General features: G+C 37.5%; 2 protein-coding genes across 3 annotated transcripts; one reads left to right on the forward strand and one right to left on the reverse strand.

Annotated features, from left to right (window-relative positions):
• Nucleotides 1-1,367: 1,367 nt before the first annotated feature.
• Nucleotides 1,368-6,427, reverse strand: LOC141846682 (ER lumen protein-retaining receptor-like). Of its 2 annotated transcripts, XR_012603351.1 has the most exons (7): nt 6,186-6,427; nt 3,225-3,490; nt 2,954-3,069; nt 1,904-1,977; nt 1,753-1,816; nt 1,557-1,662; nt 1,368-1,480 (listed from the first exon to the last, which is right to left on the reverse strand). XR_012603351.1 is itself a non-coding variant. In XM_074734718.1 (6 exons), exons 1-6 carry the CDS (start codon nt 6,274-6,276, stop codon nt 1,626-1,628), a joined length of 648 nt encoding a protein of 215 aa, XP_074590819.1. In that variant the 5' UTR covers nt 6,277-6,427; the 3' UTR covers nt 1,368-1,625. The 2 variants fall into 2 exon arrangements, 1 of the variants encoding a protein (XP_074590819.1); XM_074734718.1 differs by having other exon boundaries at nt 1,368-1,662.
• Nucleotides 6,428-11,075: 4,648 nt separating this feature from the next.
• LOC141846467 (uncharacterized) lies at nt 11,076-13,150 on the forward strand. Its single transcript, XM_074734513.1, has 3 exons — nt 11,076-11,226; nt 12,453-12,888; nt 12,997-13,150. The coding sequence occupies exons 1-3, from the start codon at nt 11,076-11,078 to the stop codon at nt 13,127-13,129; spliced, it is 720 nt and encodes a 239-aa protein (XP_074590614.1). The 3' UTR covers nt 13,130-13,150.
• Nucleotides 13,151-17,408: the final 4,258 nt, after the last annotated feature.

Here is a 17,408-nt window from a genome sequence, read left to right on the forward strand (position 1 = left end):
CGAAAGGTCAACCGCTCGCTGCGCGAATCCGACATCAAGAATAGGGAGGTCGGCTTCTGGAGGCTCTCCAAACTCGGTGTGCCTGTCCACAAGGACCCCGGGAAGGACTTCATCGGCGTCTCCCCACCTCTTCTTGAAGCCATTGCCAAAGTCCTCGAGTTCCCGGTAGTTCTTCGTTATCTCCTTCGTGATTGCTGTGTAATGGGATTAATACACAAGATAGAGTATTTTGTTTTAAATTTTTAGTCTTTAATTTTTCTCTTTTTTTTCCTGACATTTAGTATGGTTTGGGTCTTAGAAAAGTGAAAATTTTATTTGCTTCGGAAAGAAAGTTCTAAAGGACTGGCAAAATTTTGTCTCGTTATTTTTGTTGGAAGGTTGTGGGCTCTCAAATAGATTTCTAGGAAGAAAAGAGGAGTTATATTGCAAAATGACTTCATTTTTAACTTCACATTACAAGACTATTTTTGCTACACAATAAAAATCTCTAGATCACATTACGTTAATTAGAAACATGTACTTATTCTATTTAGATACATGAATTACAAAATTCATATATCTCTTGGTTCATGTACATGACTCATTTATTATGGTTCAGACCTCAGCTATGCTGAGTAGAAGAAATAGCCTTTGGGGCTATTTACGACTAAGTAGACTAATCCTACTAAATATAAGATAAGTACCTCTGCCACAACTTACTATATTTTTGGGGCATATAAATAGCCTTTGGGTCTATTTTCGACTCAATAGGGGCTTCCCAAACCAGTAAGTTATAGCAGAGGTCTTTCTATTTTAGTAAGATGGTTTATTCTACTTAGTCGTAAATAGCCAAAGGGGCTATTTACGACTAAGTAGACTAATCCGCCTGTATATAATATAAGTACCTCTGCTACCCCTTACTATAATATTGGGCAGATAAATAGCCAAAGGGGCTATTTACGACTAATCTGCTATAATATAAGTTCCGACGACTGATTAGACCATTAGCCGATGGAAATGAGTTGCGCAGTATATCATATATATATATATATATATATATATATATATATATATATATATATATATATATATATATTAGAATGCTATTTTAACCTTTTAATTTTGACCCATTTTTTTTCCTTTTCAATATTCTTGGGATCCACTCCAGCCAAACGCAACTCACCTCAGCTGATCACCACACTCAAAAGAACCCTCCAGCCAACTTCTCAAAGAGTAGTATGGTTTTTGACCATAACACCCATTTTAAAACAGATTCAGATACAGTAAACTGCAAGATAATATATAAATTGCAATTGCATTTTGATACTCAAACATAATAAGACTTTGCCAAATTTGTCATCTTAGCCAAGCAAGTAAAACATTAGATCTGAGCTCCAGTATACATACATGCGTTCATAAGAAGGAATAAAAAATAGAACCAAACAGTTCAAAGTTGCTAGTGTTGGATAAAATGACAGCACATAATTTCAGATATGTTTACCTAATAAAAAAAAATGAATATGAGTGCTAACAAGATCAGGCACTTCAGAAAGCCCAACTTTAACAAGAGAACATACTTTACAGTAGTGAAGCCTTCCACATTCACACAACTAGATCCTACTACAGTTGGTCTCCAAGTGATGAAGTTATGCTGGTAGCTTGAACTTAACATTGTTCTTCAAACTGCAAATTATATCAAACTCTCCATGCTCGGTAAAGATGGAAGATGAAAGAGTGTGGTAATTATTCTAAGATATTGAAAAGATCATTCACCTGCTCAAGTAATAGTAGAAAAAATCAGCATAAAGCAGTGTCTGAACTAATCCAGAGATCCATGCTGCAGAAAAGATCCAATCCAAGGGTGATATGAGAATAAGCTAAAGCTTCATGAAAAAGGAAAACGGAAAAGGAAGATGAGTCTTACTTATCCAATGAACATAATGAGGCTCAGTGAAGTATCGGTAAATCCAGTTCAGGATGTACAATGCTCTATATGCACTGTGTCGAAAGTGCACGATGTCATATTAAGTTTCAAGTCAATAATCTTTGTTGAAATCACAAAAGAATACACACACACACACTACTGTATTAAATAGACTATCCCTTTTGCATACTTAGAAAAATTTTCAAATAACAAGTTGTTTCCCATAAAGATCAGAACTTTAAATAAATATAATTCAATCAATTTTATTAGTCCCAACAACTTTCAGGGTGCATTAAATAGCAAGTGCTCCAGAGTCCCAATTAGAAAGTAGAGCAGTCAGAGCCACAGATTTTCCACTAGGACTTTTGACAAAATATGCAATAGCATCAACCACTATTTGAAGTAGGAATGGCAATTTGCCCTTCAACCTATCAACACATGTCTCTATCTACCCCAATCAATAGTGTTCATGAGTAAAGGGGTATGATTAATCTTTTAACACTTCTACTCCAATTCATCCAACTTGGGTGGATAAATGTAAGTAGAGAAGACCCAAAATAGAGAGATGAATCCTTCTTTGGTCCCCTTCTCTCTGTCATCAATTCAAGTAAACAAAATTTCTTTCTTTTCCCCCAACCCCTCACCCTCCATTTTGGATCCTTCCCTTTCCAAGTAAACATACTCTTAGAACCATAAACCCTATAGGGCAATGCTACAGAAAGTAGTGTTACAACCCATCCATAGAGGGGGACTCGTTTCCAAAAAACTTTTGCAATGCTCAGGATTCATTTCCCCCCAAAGGAAAAAAAAAATTATAACAAAAATATATAAGAAAATAAAATGCTTTCTAAGAAGTCAGAAACAAGTTTTTACTTCCACAAACCAAATGCATATTTGTTTAATAATATAGGCAATTCGTAACCACTTAGGCGTGACAAAGCAGCATAAATAGCAGAAAGTTTAAGGCTCATCTTCAAAGAGCAAATAAGTCATTCCAGTAGGATGCAAATACCCAAATCAAAATTTCAGAATTTCAGGAAGACACCTTACCCCAGCAGAAAAACATATTGACCAGTTAAGTTGTCAATATTTCTTGTCCTTTGCAACAATATCAATTGAGGAAGTATTGCAACTGCTTCCAGATACAGGGAGAAGGTCCACAAAACCTATTATTAAAAGAATATTGCAGGACAAAAGAGAAAGAGAAATTAGATAAAAAATAACAAGAATAATTCTAAAATAAAATATGTTTGCCCAAAGACCATCATAGTTACAATTGAATTGCACAATTTTCATAAAAATTAGCATATTGGTTTATTACCTCCTTAAACGTGAACTTTTCATTTATAATTAGGGCCAACAGTAGGCATGGTAAAACAAGGAAAAAGTGCCGAAAAGTATCTTGGTCCTTGTCATAAGATCTGCGAACAATCTTGTGTCTTCGGATGTACCAGACAATTGAAAATGAGCTCCCCAAGAATATAAGCTTCATAATTGTATTATAAACCGAGATAAAATCAGTAAATATATCCAAGTAACGAGTGGCAAAAACAAGAGCATAGAGCTCTTGGGTCTTCAAAGATATACCTGTATCAAGAATGACTAACTTTGTTAAACTCTATGAACAGCAAAAAAAACAATTTGACATATTGTATCAAGAATCACAATTTGTTTACTCCAAACCAAACAAAGGCAAAATATATATCCAGAGAAGCTTATCTACTAGGTAGATGCTGAAATCTTAATTAATAGATGGAGGACAAAAACAACTAAATATTAGTGGCAATGGATACTAACGACCCAATCAAAAAAAGTGAATATGGAAGAGAATTCCATACAAGAGGGTAAAATTTGATGTTTAAATATATATCAAACACAGAAAATGCTAAGATTTTGCATCTTGTTCTACTGAATATAGATGGCTAGAAAGATATGGGTTAAAACTTTAAATTAGGTTAGGTAGAGGGAGCAAAAATATATGGGTGAGGAAATAAATCAGTTTAAAAAAAATTATCTCTTTTTTGGCACAAGTAAAAAGAAGGTTTGTTTATCCTCTGCTGAGCCAACAGAGATGCCATTCATTAGCTGTATTAGTTGTCGTGGTTTCAAATAGATAGCCATTGTAACTTCACAAGTTATATTCATATAAATTCATCACAATATAATGAGATACAATGAACTAAATATAATATGAGAAGTTGAACCAAATCAAAAAATAGGTATTGTAATCACATGGAATAAAACAGCAATAACAGAAAATATATATATTCCATTGGTTGTGACATCTCCTAAACAGCAATATATTATCTTCCTAAAACACGCTTTATAGGTGAAAAAGAATCAAAGGTTGTATACAATGAAATCAGTCAACTAGTTATTGGAAAGGTCGCTAAATGATCATAGAAAATTAAGAAAAAGTGGTATAAATAAAACTATAGTCTTCTTCCAGTTCCTTCAGTTTCCCATGTCTTAAAAGATATTCTCAAATTCGAGGAGGATAACAAGCCTCCAAAAGTGGAGAGAGATATAATATATATAAAGTTTTATGTTAGTCAATAAGACCCATCGGCGTGTTTCAAGACCTGCTAACCACTCTATGAAGAACTGATAACCACTCGGTGTATTGGACACATGGTTTCTGAGCAGCCTTGGGTAAGAAAGTTTTTTCATGGATATAGCCTCTTTTTTTTCAAAATCTATTGAAAGAGAACACAATGACTCTCTAACAGGATACCTAGAAATTAAAAAATTCTCCTAACTCATATTGTGGTTCTTAGACATCAAATAGGCTCACGATTCCATTCAAATACTAATAGAAACCAAATAGATGCTTCAAAAAGCCTAACTAGTAATGATGATGACAATGTTCTAAAAAGTGTTGTAGACAAAGGACTACAGTCTACATCGCATATGTGATGTGCCTTTAGGCAGATTGAGTACCTAGACTGGCTAGACACACCAGGTGATTAAAAGGAAGAAAAACTAATTCAGTTCATACAAATATGAAGAAACCTTTTGATGTTTTTTCTCCACCAAAGAAGACTAATTAATGGATTGTGAAAGACTGTTGATCTGTTAGCATGCACTGTAAGTGTTAACTTGAACAATTGTTTGGCAAAAGATAAACAATTCAGTATTATTATATGCATTTAACTGATACTCATGACCTATTCTATATTGCCATATATTATATGTTTTTACATTATGTGATTGACTTTTTTGCACGGAATTACAAATTATATGGATTGATTAATATCCTTTGTTGAAGATATGTCTATCATTTTCTAAAGATATAATTTAATTTTATAAAAAATAGAGATAACAATGGCACATGCAATGGCATACTGCATATATTCTATGCAATTGGCTGACCATTTGTACTCCTTTAAGATATTGGATGATAGGACACCTAAAATATTCAACAGTTAAACACAAAAATCTTGCTATGAAAACTTAGCAAGAGAGAGTTATTAACCCGTCATATCTTGAAGAGTATGAGGTTGAAGCTGTATAGAATGTTTTGGTTAATATATAACCTTTTTCTTATTCTCTTTACTCTGTATTTGGACTCAAATGGGAAGCAAATATCTAGATCATAATCCCCTTTTAAATCTTATGAATTATACATACATATTTAAGATACTTTTCATAGGTCCAGGAGAATTTTCCACACCAAATTACTAATTTTCACATGCCTAAATGTGTAGAAGTAGTCACTCACCATCTCTATCTCACACGGCAGTATACAATGGAAAAGCAAAGCTAATGAAGCAAATGCTGTGGGATACATTTAGCATTACCCCTAAATAGTTCTCAGTGAATTAATGAACTTAAAACTTAATCTTTGGTTTGCACCACTGCAGTGAGATTCCAAATTTGTATGGGAGAAGATAGGCATAAAACCCCCACCCCAATAGTTATAATAGAATGAAAGGAATTATAATGAATGTATCCCCAAGCATTTAAAAAAAAAAAAAACCAACATGTTTTGGTCTTCGAAATCTTCTGCTAGAGGTCATATTCGTCCATGAGAATTTAGAAAATGGAATTAGAAGACGACCGCCACACCACCACCTGCCCCATTGGAAGCTAAGTATGCATTCACTACACGACCAATCTAAACCAGACATACAGAAAACACACACACGGGATCCACATTCTCTACGCAAGAAGATTCACAAAATGGATCACCCAAGATCTCCCCTTTCAGGGGCGAATCCTCGGACCAAACCCGAACCAGATTCCAAGAGAATAAAACATAAAGAATAACGGTAGGACTTGCCGGCGCATGATTTGATGGTGTGGATCTTGAGGAGGAGGACGAGGACGCTCATGAGATGCGTCATGTCGCCCGCTAACCTGAAGATGTTCATCTCCTCCGACCCGCTGAGGAAACCCCGGCCTTGAGCCCTCCGATCTCTTGAGTCTGCAGCCGGGATACGATCGACGAGTGCGGAGATCGGCGATCTTAGGCCCCTGCCTGCCCCTCCGCGGTTCCGCCCCTCTCTTCCCAAATCAGGATGCGACGACTGGCGAGGGAAAAAAAAGGAAAGAACATAAAAAAGGATAGAAATTAACGGCGGTGATTGGTGAGCAGCACGGTCGAGTGCGCGTTTCCGCTACTGCTTCATCCGGGGAATGTGACCGGTACATGAAACACGCGCCAGATCCGCTGCCTAAAGCGATCCGAATCCGATAGCACGCGCCGGAGGTGGAACACAGCTTCCACACTAGTGCTATTTTTTTATATCGAATTTAAAAGTATCATATATGAACAAATTGAACTGTCATGCATAATAATATATTATGATTTTATATATTTATATGCTATAGTCTAGATTATAAAATTACATATTAAACAATAATATATTATTACTATTTCAAAACCTCAACATATAATGCCTTTTAGATATTCTTTTTTTTATTAATCATCAATACAGTGTCTTTGTTTTTCAAAACTATCCCTCCTTACATCTACTAGTTTGAATGTTGTAATAACTATACATTATAATTGTTATATATTATAATAATTATGATTCACTATAATATATGTAAAAGTGTGATCATATTCAATTCCAATAACATTAGTCAACTACATATTGACATAATAATTAATTATAATTATTAAAATATGTACACAAGTAAGATCGTATTCAACTCAAATTAACATTAATCAATATTATATTATAATAATTATAAATTATAATTATTATGTATAGCCATTATAATTTCTAATTACTTCAATATATGCATAATGTATAAGTGAGATATTATTCAACTCAAATCGACAATCATTAATAGTACGTTATAGTAGTTAAAATTCATAATTGGTATAACATTTGAATAGGTGTTCGTCAACAACATATTATATTTACTTTTTATATTGTTATGCTATCATCAACGTTATTTCTCTATCACTATCTATCTGTCACGTCTCGGAAGGTCGTCTGAAAAATTTCGACAGCATCTTCCATGTAATAATGACATTCCATGAATACATACTGAGATATACAGGCCACATGGCCGAAATAAGGACTACATGTCCTTTAACACACCACACAGATACATAACAGATAACATATAAGGCACACACGACCACAACTACTACTATCACATGCATATAATACAAATGTAAATCCAGAAAATTTGATACTCACAATAAGTTTATAAGTCCACAACTACAACCATATCGAATGCAACAAAAATTCAAACAAACCAACACATGCAAATATCCTCCGATGTGAGATGGATACAGTCGGTCAGATATCCAAACTCCAAGTACTATCCACCTATCTGCTACTTGGGGAGAAAATAAGACAATCCTAGGGTCTGGGTAGTGAGCATTAGATACTCAGTGGATACAGAATAGAAGTGCATGTACAAATAGATCAACAGGAATAACAAAAGTGTACATCCCAGAATGAATATGTATAGACAAGATAAATGATAATCAACAATTAACAGGAATTAGCAAATAACATGAATCATGATCATAAGAATCATGTAAATGTAATCATGTATGTAATGACACGTAGTGCAACAATCATAGCAAATAAGTACAACAACCACATCCATATGAGTAAAGTAAACTATGTAATAATCTATCAACGAATGCATGTAAATATGCAACAACCATCGCAATCAAATGCAAGTCACTATCTGCACTCGCCATCCCCATGTTGGTGCAATCTTGCCCCAAGTGATTTGGATTTTAATGTTTGGCTAAAATGAGTTTAAGTTAGGCAATGTTGGTGATCTAACTTGTGTGGTTTGAGTCCACAGGAAAGTCCAGGTTGGAAGACTTGGCAAAGGATGAAGTCCCGGAGGCAAGGCCTCTTGGCAAAGGATGAAGTCCCGGAGGCACGGCGCCTCTTGGCAAAGGGAGACTTAGCACGACGAAGCTGAGGGAAACGTCTCAAGCTAGTGCAAGGAAGGGCACGAGGCTTGTGGAAGGCGTTTGAAGGTTTGCGTCAAGGCTAAGGGCTGAAAAAGAAGCTGAATGGGGAGTTTCAGCTTGATCAGTCGACTGGCCCTTGGAGCAGTCGACTGGTGGTTGATCAGAAGCACACACAGAGTTCACAGAGAGATCAGTCGAGTGGAGCAGTCGACTGGAGCAGTCGACTGCTCATGGTGCAGTCGACTGCTAAGTGACCGTTGAGGCGACAGCTGGCTGATTAAATGCAGATTAAAGAGCCGTTGAAGCCCATCAGTCGACTGGCCCTTGGAGCAGTCGACTGGTGTACGAAAAAATATAAAAATAGCAAACGACGCCGAAGAAAATAATAATTCTTTTTCATCATTTTCTCTGGCAATTCTCTGACCTTGTAAAGCTCTACTCTTCCTCCATACTTCACTAATCAATCTTGTGAAAGGAAGAGATCAGTTTGTGAGGGTTTTCTCCACCTTCGAAGCGTGCTTCGAAAAGGAGGGTTTTCATAGTGAAAAGGTCGTCTGTGTGTGTGGATCCTTGGATTAGTCACCTCGTAAGAGGTGGATACCAAGTAAACAACCGGGTTAGCGATTGTTCTTCATTTTCATATTTATTTTGCTTCCGCTAACATTTTCGCAGAAAAATTTGAAGAATCGCTATTCACCCCCTCTAGCGAACGCACCGATCCCAACAAGTGGTATCAGAGCAAGGTTGCCTTTCGCGCGAACTAACGCTCAACCGAAAGAACTAAATGGCGTTTCAAGAGGGATACAACACCGCACGACCGCCCTACTTCGACGGCAATGATTTTGCCTACTGGAAAGGTAGAATGGAGTATTACTTAATGAATGATATTGAAAACTGGTTTAGTGTTGTAGATGGCTTCGAAAAACCCAAGGATGCATCTGGAGCCCCTCTCCCTACAAAAGATTGGTCCAAAGATGTATGCAAGAAAGCGCAAGCAAACGCTAAAGCCACCACTACATTACAATGTGGACTATCAAAGGAGCAACTAAGCAAAGTGGGCCCATTCAATTCGGCCAAGGAGCTTTGGAAAAGCTCATCGAACTAAATGAAGGTTCGAGCGAATCGAGACGAGCCAAGAGGGATCTCTTGGTTGGGCAACTACAAACCTTCACGATGAAGCCAAATGAGATGGTGAGCCAGATGCACGGGCGATTCAAGGAGATCGTGAATGGTCTCCATGTCATAGGTGAGAAGATCGACAACCGTGATCTGGTAAGGTATGTTCTTCAAGCTTTCCCCCGAACCACTTTATGGGCATCGATGGTTGATGCTTATAAAGTGTCAAGGGATTTATCTGTTGTCAAGCTAGATGAATTATTTTGTGAATTTGAATTACATGAGCAAGCTAACTTGTCAACGAAAGAGAAAGGTATAGCTTTGTTTGTAGAAAAGAAGGACAAGAAGAAGAAGAAGGAGAAGGAAGCATCATCCGAGTCCGAGCAGGAATCCTCAGATAGTGACGAAGAGATGTCGGCGAAAGAGGTGGCACATTATGTAAAACGAATGATGGGGAAGTCGAGGAGGTTCACCAGGAGAGATGTTAAAAAGATGTTCACACCACCCCAAGGTAAATTTCAAAGTTTGAATTATAATCCTAACGTGACTTGCTATGAATGCAACAAGAAGGGACACATCAAGCCAAACTGTCCGAATCTAAAGAAGAAAGAAGACTCAAAAGAAAGGAAGAAGAAGGACAAGAAGAAGGAGGTGATGGTAGCTCAAGCCACGTGGGACAACTCAAGTAGTGACTCTTCGGACGATGAGGAGGAGTTGTGCCACATCACCCGGCACATGGCACTCATGGCACGAGAGAGTGACCATGACACCTCAAGTGAAGAATCAAGCGGTGACGAATCCTCCTCAAGCGAGGATGAGGTAATAGATAGTGCTAGAGTAAAATTTCTTTATCGTACAATTGCTTTTCTCAAAAATGCACTAGTTAAATCTAAATCTAAAGTTAGAGCTTTGAAAGAGGAACTTAGGACTACTAGAAACACCGATGTTGACCATGTTGATCTATGTGATGAAAATGAAAAACTAAAAGGTGAAATTGTTGAGTTAAAGAAGTGCCTAGAAAAATTCACACTTGGGTCTAGAAACCTTGATATGGTATTGAACAGTCAAAGGGCAGTATATAACAAAGCTGGAATTGGGTATAGACCTAAGGAGGTTTCATATATATCACTAGTAGGTAGACATGGGTCTTTGAACAAATCACCTAAGGATAAAGTTAGACAAGCTTGGGTCCCTAAGAAGTATTTACAAAATGTTAGTGAGTCAAGTTTTTGGGTACCCAAAAGTGATGTATTTTATGTTGTATAGGTGAGAGAGAAGAAGGATACCGATATGTGGATTATGGATAGCGGATGTTCAAGCCACATGACCGGAGATATAAGTAAGTTCACAAGACTAAAATATATGAAGAAAGGAAAGGTATCATTTGGGAATAGTGGCAAACTCAAAATAATAGGTAGAGGTACCATTGAGGTTTCACCTACAATCACAATCCACAAGGTCCTCTTAGTCAAGGACATGGAATTTAACTTGCTTAGTGTGAGTCAATTATGTGACTCGGGCTATCAAGTTGAGTTTCATGCCAACAAATGTTTGGTTAGACAAGTGGGTTTGAAAAATGTAATCTTAGAAGGACATAGGAGCCAAAATCTTTATTATATAAATTTGTCTCTTGCTTCTAACCCTACTATTGAGTGTCTCATGTCAAAAGAAGAGGAAGGATGGCTATGGCATAGGAGACTTGGACACATCAACATGAAGACCATAGCTAAAGTGGCTAACAAGGAGTTGGTGAAAGGACTACCAAAGCTCAAGTACATCAAGGACAAGATGTGTGATGCATGCCAAGAGGGTAAGCAACCTAAGTCATCACACAAAGGTAAAACCTTAACTAGCACTACTTTACCCTTAGAGCTATTGCATTTAGATTTATTTGATTGTCATAGCACTCCTTCTTTAAATGGAAACAAATATTGCTTGGTAATTGTAGATGATTATTCTAGATTCTCTTGGGTGTATTTTATGAAAAATAAGGATGATACCTTAGCTATCTTTATTGGGTTTAGCAAAAGGGTAGAAAATGAAAGAACTCTAAAAATCAATAGGATTAGGAGTGACCATGGTGGAGAGTTTGAAAACTCAAACTTCTCCAAATTTTGCTTAGAAAATGGGTACAAGCATGAGTTCTCATGCCCAAGGACGCCTCAACAAAATGGGGTTGTTGAGAGGAAAAATAGGGCATTGCAAGAAGCCGCTAGAACAATGCTAAATGCATACTCATTACCCACCTATTTATGGGCAGAAGCAGTTAACACTGCTTGCTACATCCAAAATAGGGTGGTAATTCATAGATTTTTAGGAAAAACACCATTTGAACTATGGAGTGGAAAGATCCCTAAAGTAAACTACTTTAGAGTGTTTGGATGTAAGGTCTACATTCTAAACACCAAGGATGATTTAAGGAAATTTGAAGCCAAGGCGGATGAAGGGATCCTTGTTGGGTACTCATCATCTAGCAAAGGCTATAGGGTCTATTAAAAAATCATTGTCGAAAACGTTGTCTTTTAGCGGGTTTTTTTTGTCAAAGACAACGCTTTTAAAAAGTATTGTCGTTGACCGTTGTCGTTGAGGGTTTAGAGGGTTTATATCCAGGTTTTTTATCGGGCGAGTCCGCGATTTCCTTCGTGCGTACTCCTCACTCGCACCTCTAGTTTCGTCTTCTCCCGCTCGCACCTCTAGCTCGTCTTCTCCCGCGCGTCCCATTTTCGTGCCTCTCTCCCGACCCCCCTCTCGTGCCTGCCCTCTTCACCCGCCCCCCTTTCGTGCCTCTCTTCTTCTCCCGCCCCTTTCGCACCTCCGTTGTGAAGAGGCGAAGACGAAGATAGAACGGAAGCCGCATCCGGTGCTCCTCCAGGCCCGTGCTCCCGTCTAGGGCGGTGCTCCTCCAGTGCGTACGGTGACCTCCTCATGCTCCTCCCGTGCTCTTCCAGGCCCGTGCTCCTCCAGTTCTCTGAGTTCCAAGTACGGCTTCAATCTTTTTTCTTCGATTAGGGTTAGAATAAGGATTTTAAATTTCAGGTTACTCCATTTTCAGGTCACCATTACACCATTACACGAATCTTCCCTTTTCTAGAAGGCAACGAGATCATACATTTTCAGACTTCTATGTCGCTTCAGGTGGTCCGCCCCCGACAAAGAAAAGGAGGATCAAGCCCGACGGACCCGTTTGGGACGCCGGCGCGGACTGTAATCCGGTGTTCTCTAGTTGCTGGTCCCTCATACAGTCGCCGAGGCGAGAAGAAGAAAACTCGCGACGCCGTGCCCTGAGCGATGCGCAGCCCCACGAGCGACGGGAACCCGTGCGTTCGGAAGCGGAGGACGCACCGCTTGTTACCAGGAGGGAGATCGAGATGTGTTCCCCTTCAAGGAAGGACGGGATCGATTGCCTGCTTGAAACACAGTTGCGGTACTCCTACTGCTCGTACCTCCAGCATCTTGGGCTCAGGCTCGACTTGTAATTTCGCTGCCCTTAGCTGCTCTTTGGTTATTCTTATTTCTAGTTATTTTTTAGATTATGCTGCGAGGCTGTCAGATCAAATTTCTTATGACATTTTTTTTGCAGGCCACAAACTACAATTGGTGCAGCGATGGTCCTTTGCCACCGGTTCTTTTTTCGGAGATCTTATGCCTGCAATGATAGATTTGTGAGTATCCCACATCCCATGCTTGTGCCCAAAATCTGGTGGTCTTTATAGTGGTTAGCATAATTGGAAGAATAGAGGAAAACAATTCTACACCTCTTACCTTCAGTTGAATAGCTACACTTTTAATGTCTAAAGATTGTGAACCTTTAATTGAACACTAACTTTATTTAACCCAATTAAAAAAGTAAACTTTCTAGAACGGTTCTGTTTAGCTGATAAGAGAAGATTTCAAGACGAGTTAGATTTTCATACCGTGAGATTTTTAAATAAGTTTCAACTTGCTTGTCCCTTTCACAATTTGTTGAACTGCAAGTCACAGGTAATTTATTTTCAGGGATTTTTTATAGTAAAAGTACTGTCTATTCAGCTTGGTCAAATTAGGCAAAAAGTGACATAATTACTAATTTCCTTGTTTGTATAGAGTAGCTGAGAACCTTCTCATCCTCAGTTGATCGCCACAGCAGCTTTGTTTCAAGACCAGGTAGAGTATAAATGCTAGTCAGTTTGGTTTCAACCCCTTATTCCTTAGATATCCATATCTTCATCATAAGGTAATTGTTTTTGACCTATCTTTTGTTGTTTTGAAACTCTTGACCTCTATTTAGTTTCTGTCTCATTTTCTACAACCAAGAAGAATGAATTCAGGCTGAAAGCACTGTTGTACCTTTGATAAAGCTGTTCTTCGGAAACTTGGATTCTCACAATCTGTGCTTCATAATGTGGCTTGGAGTATAGTCAGCAAAGGGTATGCCTATTAGGAACTCAGTATTCTTTTTTGTTCTCAACCTGACAATTATTCTCTTTATTTTATTATAAACTGTCTTGCATCTGCATTATTACTCTAATTTTTATGTTTTCTTATATTGACATTCCATTCCCTTTAGTTCACATCAGGTATTGGATGTATAATATCGAGTGTTATGATGTTTCATTTTTTTTGTTTATTTTGCGCAGACACAACAAAAAGCTTTTCTCTCTGACGCAAGAATGAATGCACCAACATGCATGTTCAATGTGTATTTTCGCTATCAACTGAAACCAAAATTGTCTCATTGTTTTTCTATTATTCAGCAATGTTAATAAATGAACTTTGTGTTTATAGATTTAATAAAGTATAAAACATAGAGAATACTGCTCCATAAAGTTAATGTTCTAGCTTCCTGCCTTCATGATAAGGAAATGTTTTTTTTTTAAATTTTGTTTTCTTGTTTGCATGAACATTAAAAGAGTAGGTTGTTTGCAATGTCTTGACATCTGAAAATGTTGCTTCTTCTAGTAAAGGTACATTTCATACAGGTGAAATAATTCCTATCCTAGTTCCGAGATGTCTAATTTTCTAGTTCAAGGAAAGCACGGTCATCTCCAGGTGTGTTCAGGATTGAGGCTGATTGCTAACTGAAGTTCTCTATAGATATCTTGGTTGGCTTTCAACAACTGCATGGTGATGTGCAGTTAATTTTCAAAGTGATATCTTGCCTGCATACATCTTAAGGACTGTCGGTTTAAGTTAATTTATGGACTGATTGTTTTATCTAAAAGAGGTAACCATTCCTTCAGTGTACTCATGTTTCCTGGACATGTATTGACTATCCAAAAGGAGCATACGCATCTATATATTTTTGCATAATGCAGGAAACCTGATTAGTTCATCTTTGATATACATTGTAAGCGAAAGCTACAAGCATCAAGGAGAGAATTGTTCTCTTTGTTTCCCAAATTTATACTACTTTCCTGATTGAATAATGGATTATGGGAGGGGGATACTGGAGTATTCCTGGTTACGGGAATTGATGCATGATTCAAAAAGACATGTTATAGTTTAGCCCTAATACAGAATTTCAACTGAAGATTCTCAGACTATGTATCAGATGGACTACTGCTTTGATTTTGGTAAGGAGTCTTTGTATGTAGGATCGTATGCTGTGCTTTTTCATCCTGTTTTTCTTGTATCTTTCTATTTGCCATCTCATCTTATATGTTTATTTTAATTCACTGAGCATGTCACGTAGCATTGCCAATTATACTGCTGGGGAAAACATGGTTTGGCTGTTAGCTATGTTAGTTTCATTCGATGGTACTTGGATTATAGCTGCGACTTAACTATCCAATGCACTACTTACATTTTTTATTTTTTTGAAACTGCAGTTATTGAAGTTCACTTTGCCTTCAGTTTAAGCCTCGTCATATTGCTGCTGGAGCTGCATTTCTTGCTGCCAGGACCCTAAACTTTGACATAGTTTTATATCCAAGGATTCTGCACGAGTTCCAAACAACACCATTACATATTTTAATTGATGAGCTAATTATTTGTTTGTGCAGTTGTTATTGGATTCTCACTGTCATTGAACCCTACACGGAGATTGTTTATGTGCTGGATTCTATAAGTCATCGAATGCGCTATGAAGATTGGAAATATATTGTGGAAATGTGAGGCCAAACTGGGTAATTTGATTGGGCATTTCATTCACATGTTAAAACACTAATATATCATATTTTATTAACGTATGTAGGGCCTTGAGATTGTTTAATTCAAACAAGGGAAGGAAAGGTCGGAAAAAACCAGTGTGGGAAATACTACAGGTATGTGTAATTATGTTTGATATGGTCTTGATGTGTGTATTTGTCTTTTAACTGATAGTGGAGTCCAATTACCACAGGCTCCTCGACAACCAGATGGGAAACAATGTGGTTATTATGTGATGAGATTTATGAGACAGATTATTGCAGAAATTGAAACTATTGAAAGAGATGGACTACGATCAATAGTACTTGTTCAAATCACTTCAAATAAACCATTTATCATTTTGCAAAGTCAGTGTTGATTGTTTTTCCAATTAACTTAATCTATATGTGTGTTCATAGTTTAAGGCAGCTGAGTACACTCGGGCAGAAATTGATGAGGTGCGTTCCGAGGTGGCAGACTGTATACAAGATCATATTTATGAGTAGGTATGGAATGCTGATCTCCATAATTCCATTTATTTGTAATAAATATATTTGTTTGTGATTAATTCTGCTGCTGTTGTTGTGTATGGAATGCTGATCTCCATAGTTCATTGTGTATAATTCTGCTGTTTGTGATTAATTCTGCTGCTGCTGTTTATGAGTAGGTATGGAATGCTGATCTCCATAGTTCATTGTGTATAAATCTGCTGCTGTTGTGCCCATATTTTGGATAAATTAGTATTATCTTTTGGCAGGCTGGTATTTGGCAGATGGACCTGTTCTATTTCTGCTGCTGTTACTTGGTGATGCTAATGTTGTGGCCATACTTGGTGATGCACTTGCTGTTACTTGGTGCTGCTAATGTTGTGATGAACCTATTCTATTTCTGCTGCTGTTGGAGGATATTCTGTTGCGTTGAAACTTTTGTTATAAACCAATTTGAGAGAAGTGATGTGTGGGAGCTAGTTCCAAGGCCTAGTGACAACACTATTGTAACAACAAAATGGGTTTTCAGGAACAAGCTAGATGACCAAGGGAAAGTGACTAGGAATAAAGCTAGACTGGTGGCTAGGGGATTTAACCAAGTTGACATGGGGTTTAAACTTCACCAAATGGATGTTAAATCGGCATTCCTAAATGGTTTTATTAAGGAAGAAGTGTATGTAGAACAACCCCCTGGATTTGAGAATGTTGACTATCCAAACCATGTGTACAAGCTCAAAAAGGCATTATATGGTTTGAAGCAAGCTCCTAGAGCTTGGTATGAAAGACTTTCAACTTTTCTAATTTCCAAGGGCTTTAGGAGAGGAACCATTGACCCAACGTTATTTATAAAATCAAATGGGAATGATATCTTTGTTGCCCAAGTATATGTTGATGACATCATTTTTGGGTCAACAAACGATGACTTCTTACATGAATTTATCAAACATATGGAAAACGAGTTTGAAATGAGCTTAGTTGGGGAACTAACCTTCTTTTTAGGCTTACAAGTAAAACAAACAAATGAAGGAACTCATGTTTTTCAAACAAAATATGCAAAAGAAATGATCAAGAAATTTGGAATGGAAAATGCTAAAACAATCTCAACTCCTATAGGGACCAATGTAAAACTGGATAATGATGTTGAGGGTAAATTGGTAGACTCTAAACAATATAGGAGTATGATTGGTAGTTTGCTCTATCTAACCGCTAGTAGACCAGATATACTATTTGCGGTAGGTATGTGTGCAAGGTATCAATCGTGTGCAAAAGAATCACACCTTGCCGTAGTAAAAAGAATCCTAAGATACATTAAGGGAACCCTAAATGTAGGTCTTTGGTACCCACGAAACCAAAATTTTGATCTAATTGGGTATACCGATTCGGATTATGCGGGTTGCAA

This window comes from Curcuma longa, chromosome 15 (genome assembly GCF_044706935.1).
Source record: "Curcuma longa cultivar G26 ecotype Majalengka, Jawa Barat chromosome 15, ITB_CL_G26_1.1, whole genome shotgun sequence".
Lineage (NCBI taxonomy): Eukaryota > Viridiplantae > Streptophyta > Magnoliopsida > Zingiberales > Zingiberaceae > Curcuma > Curcuma longa.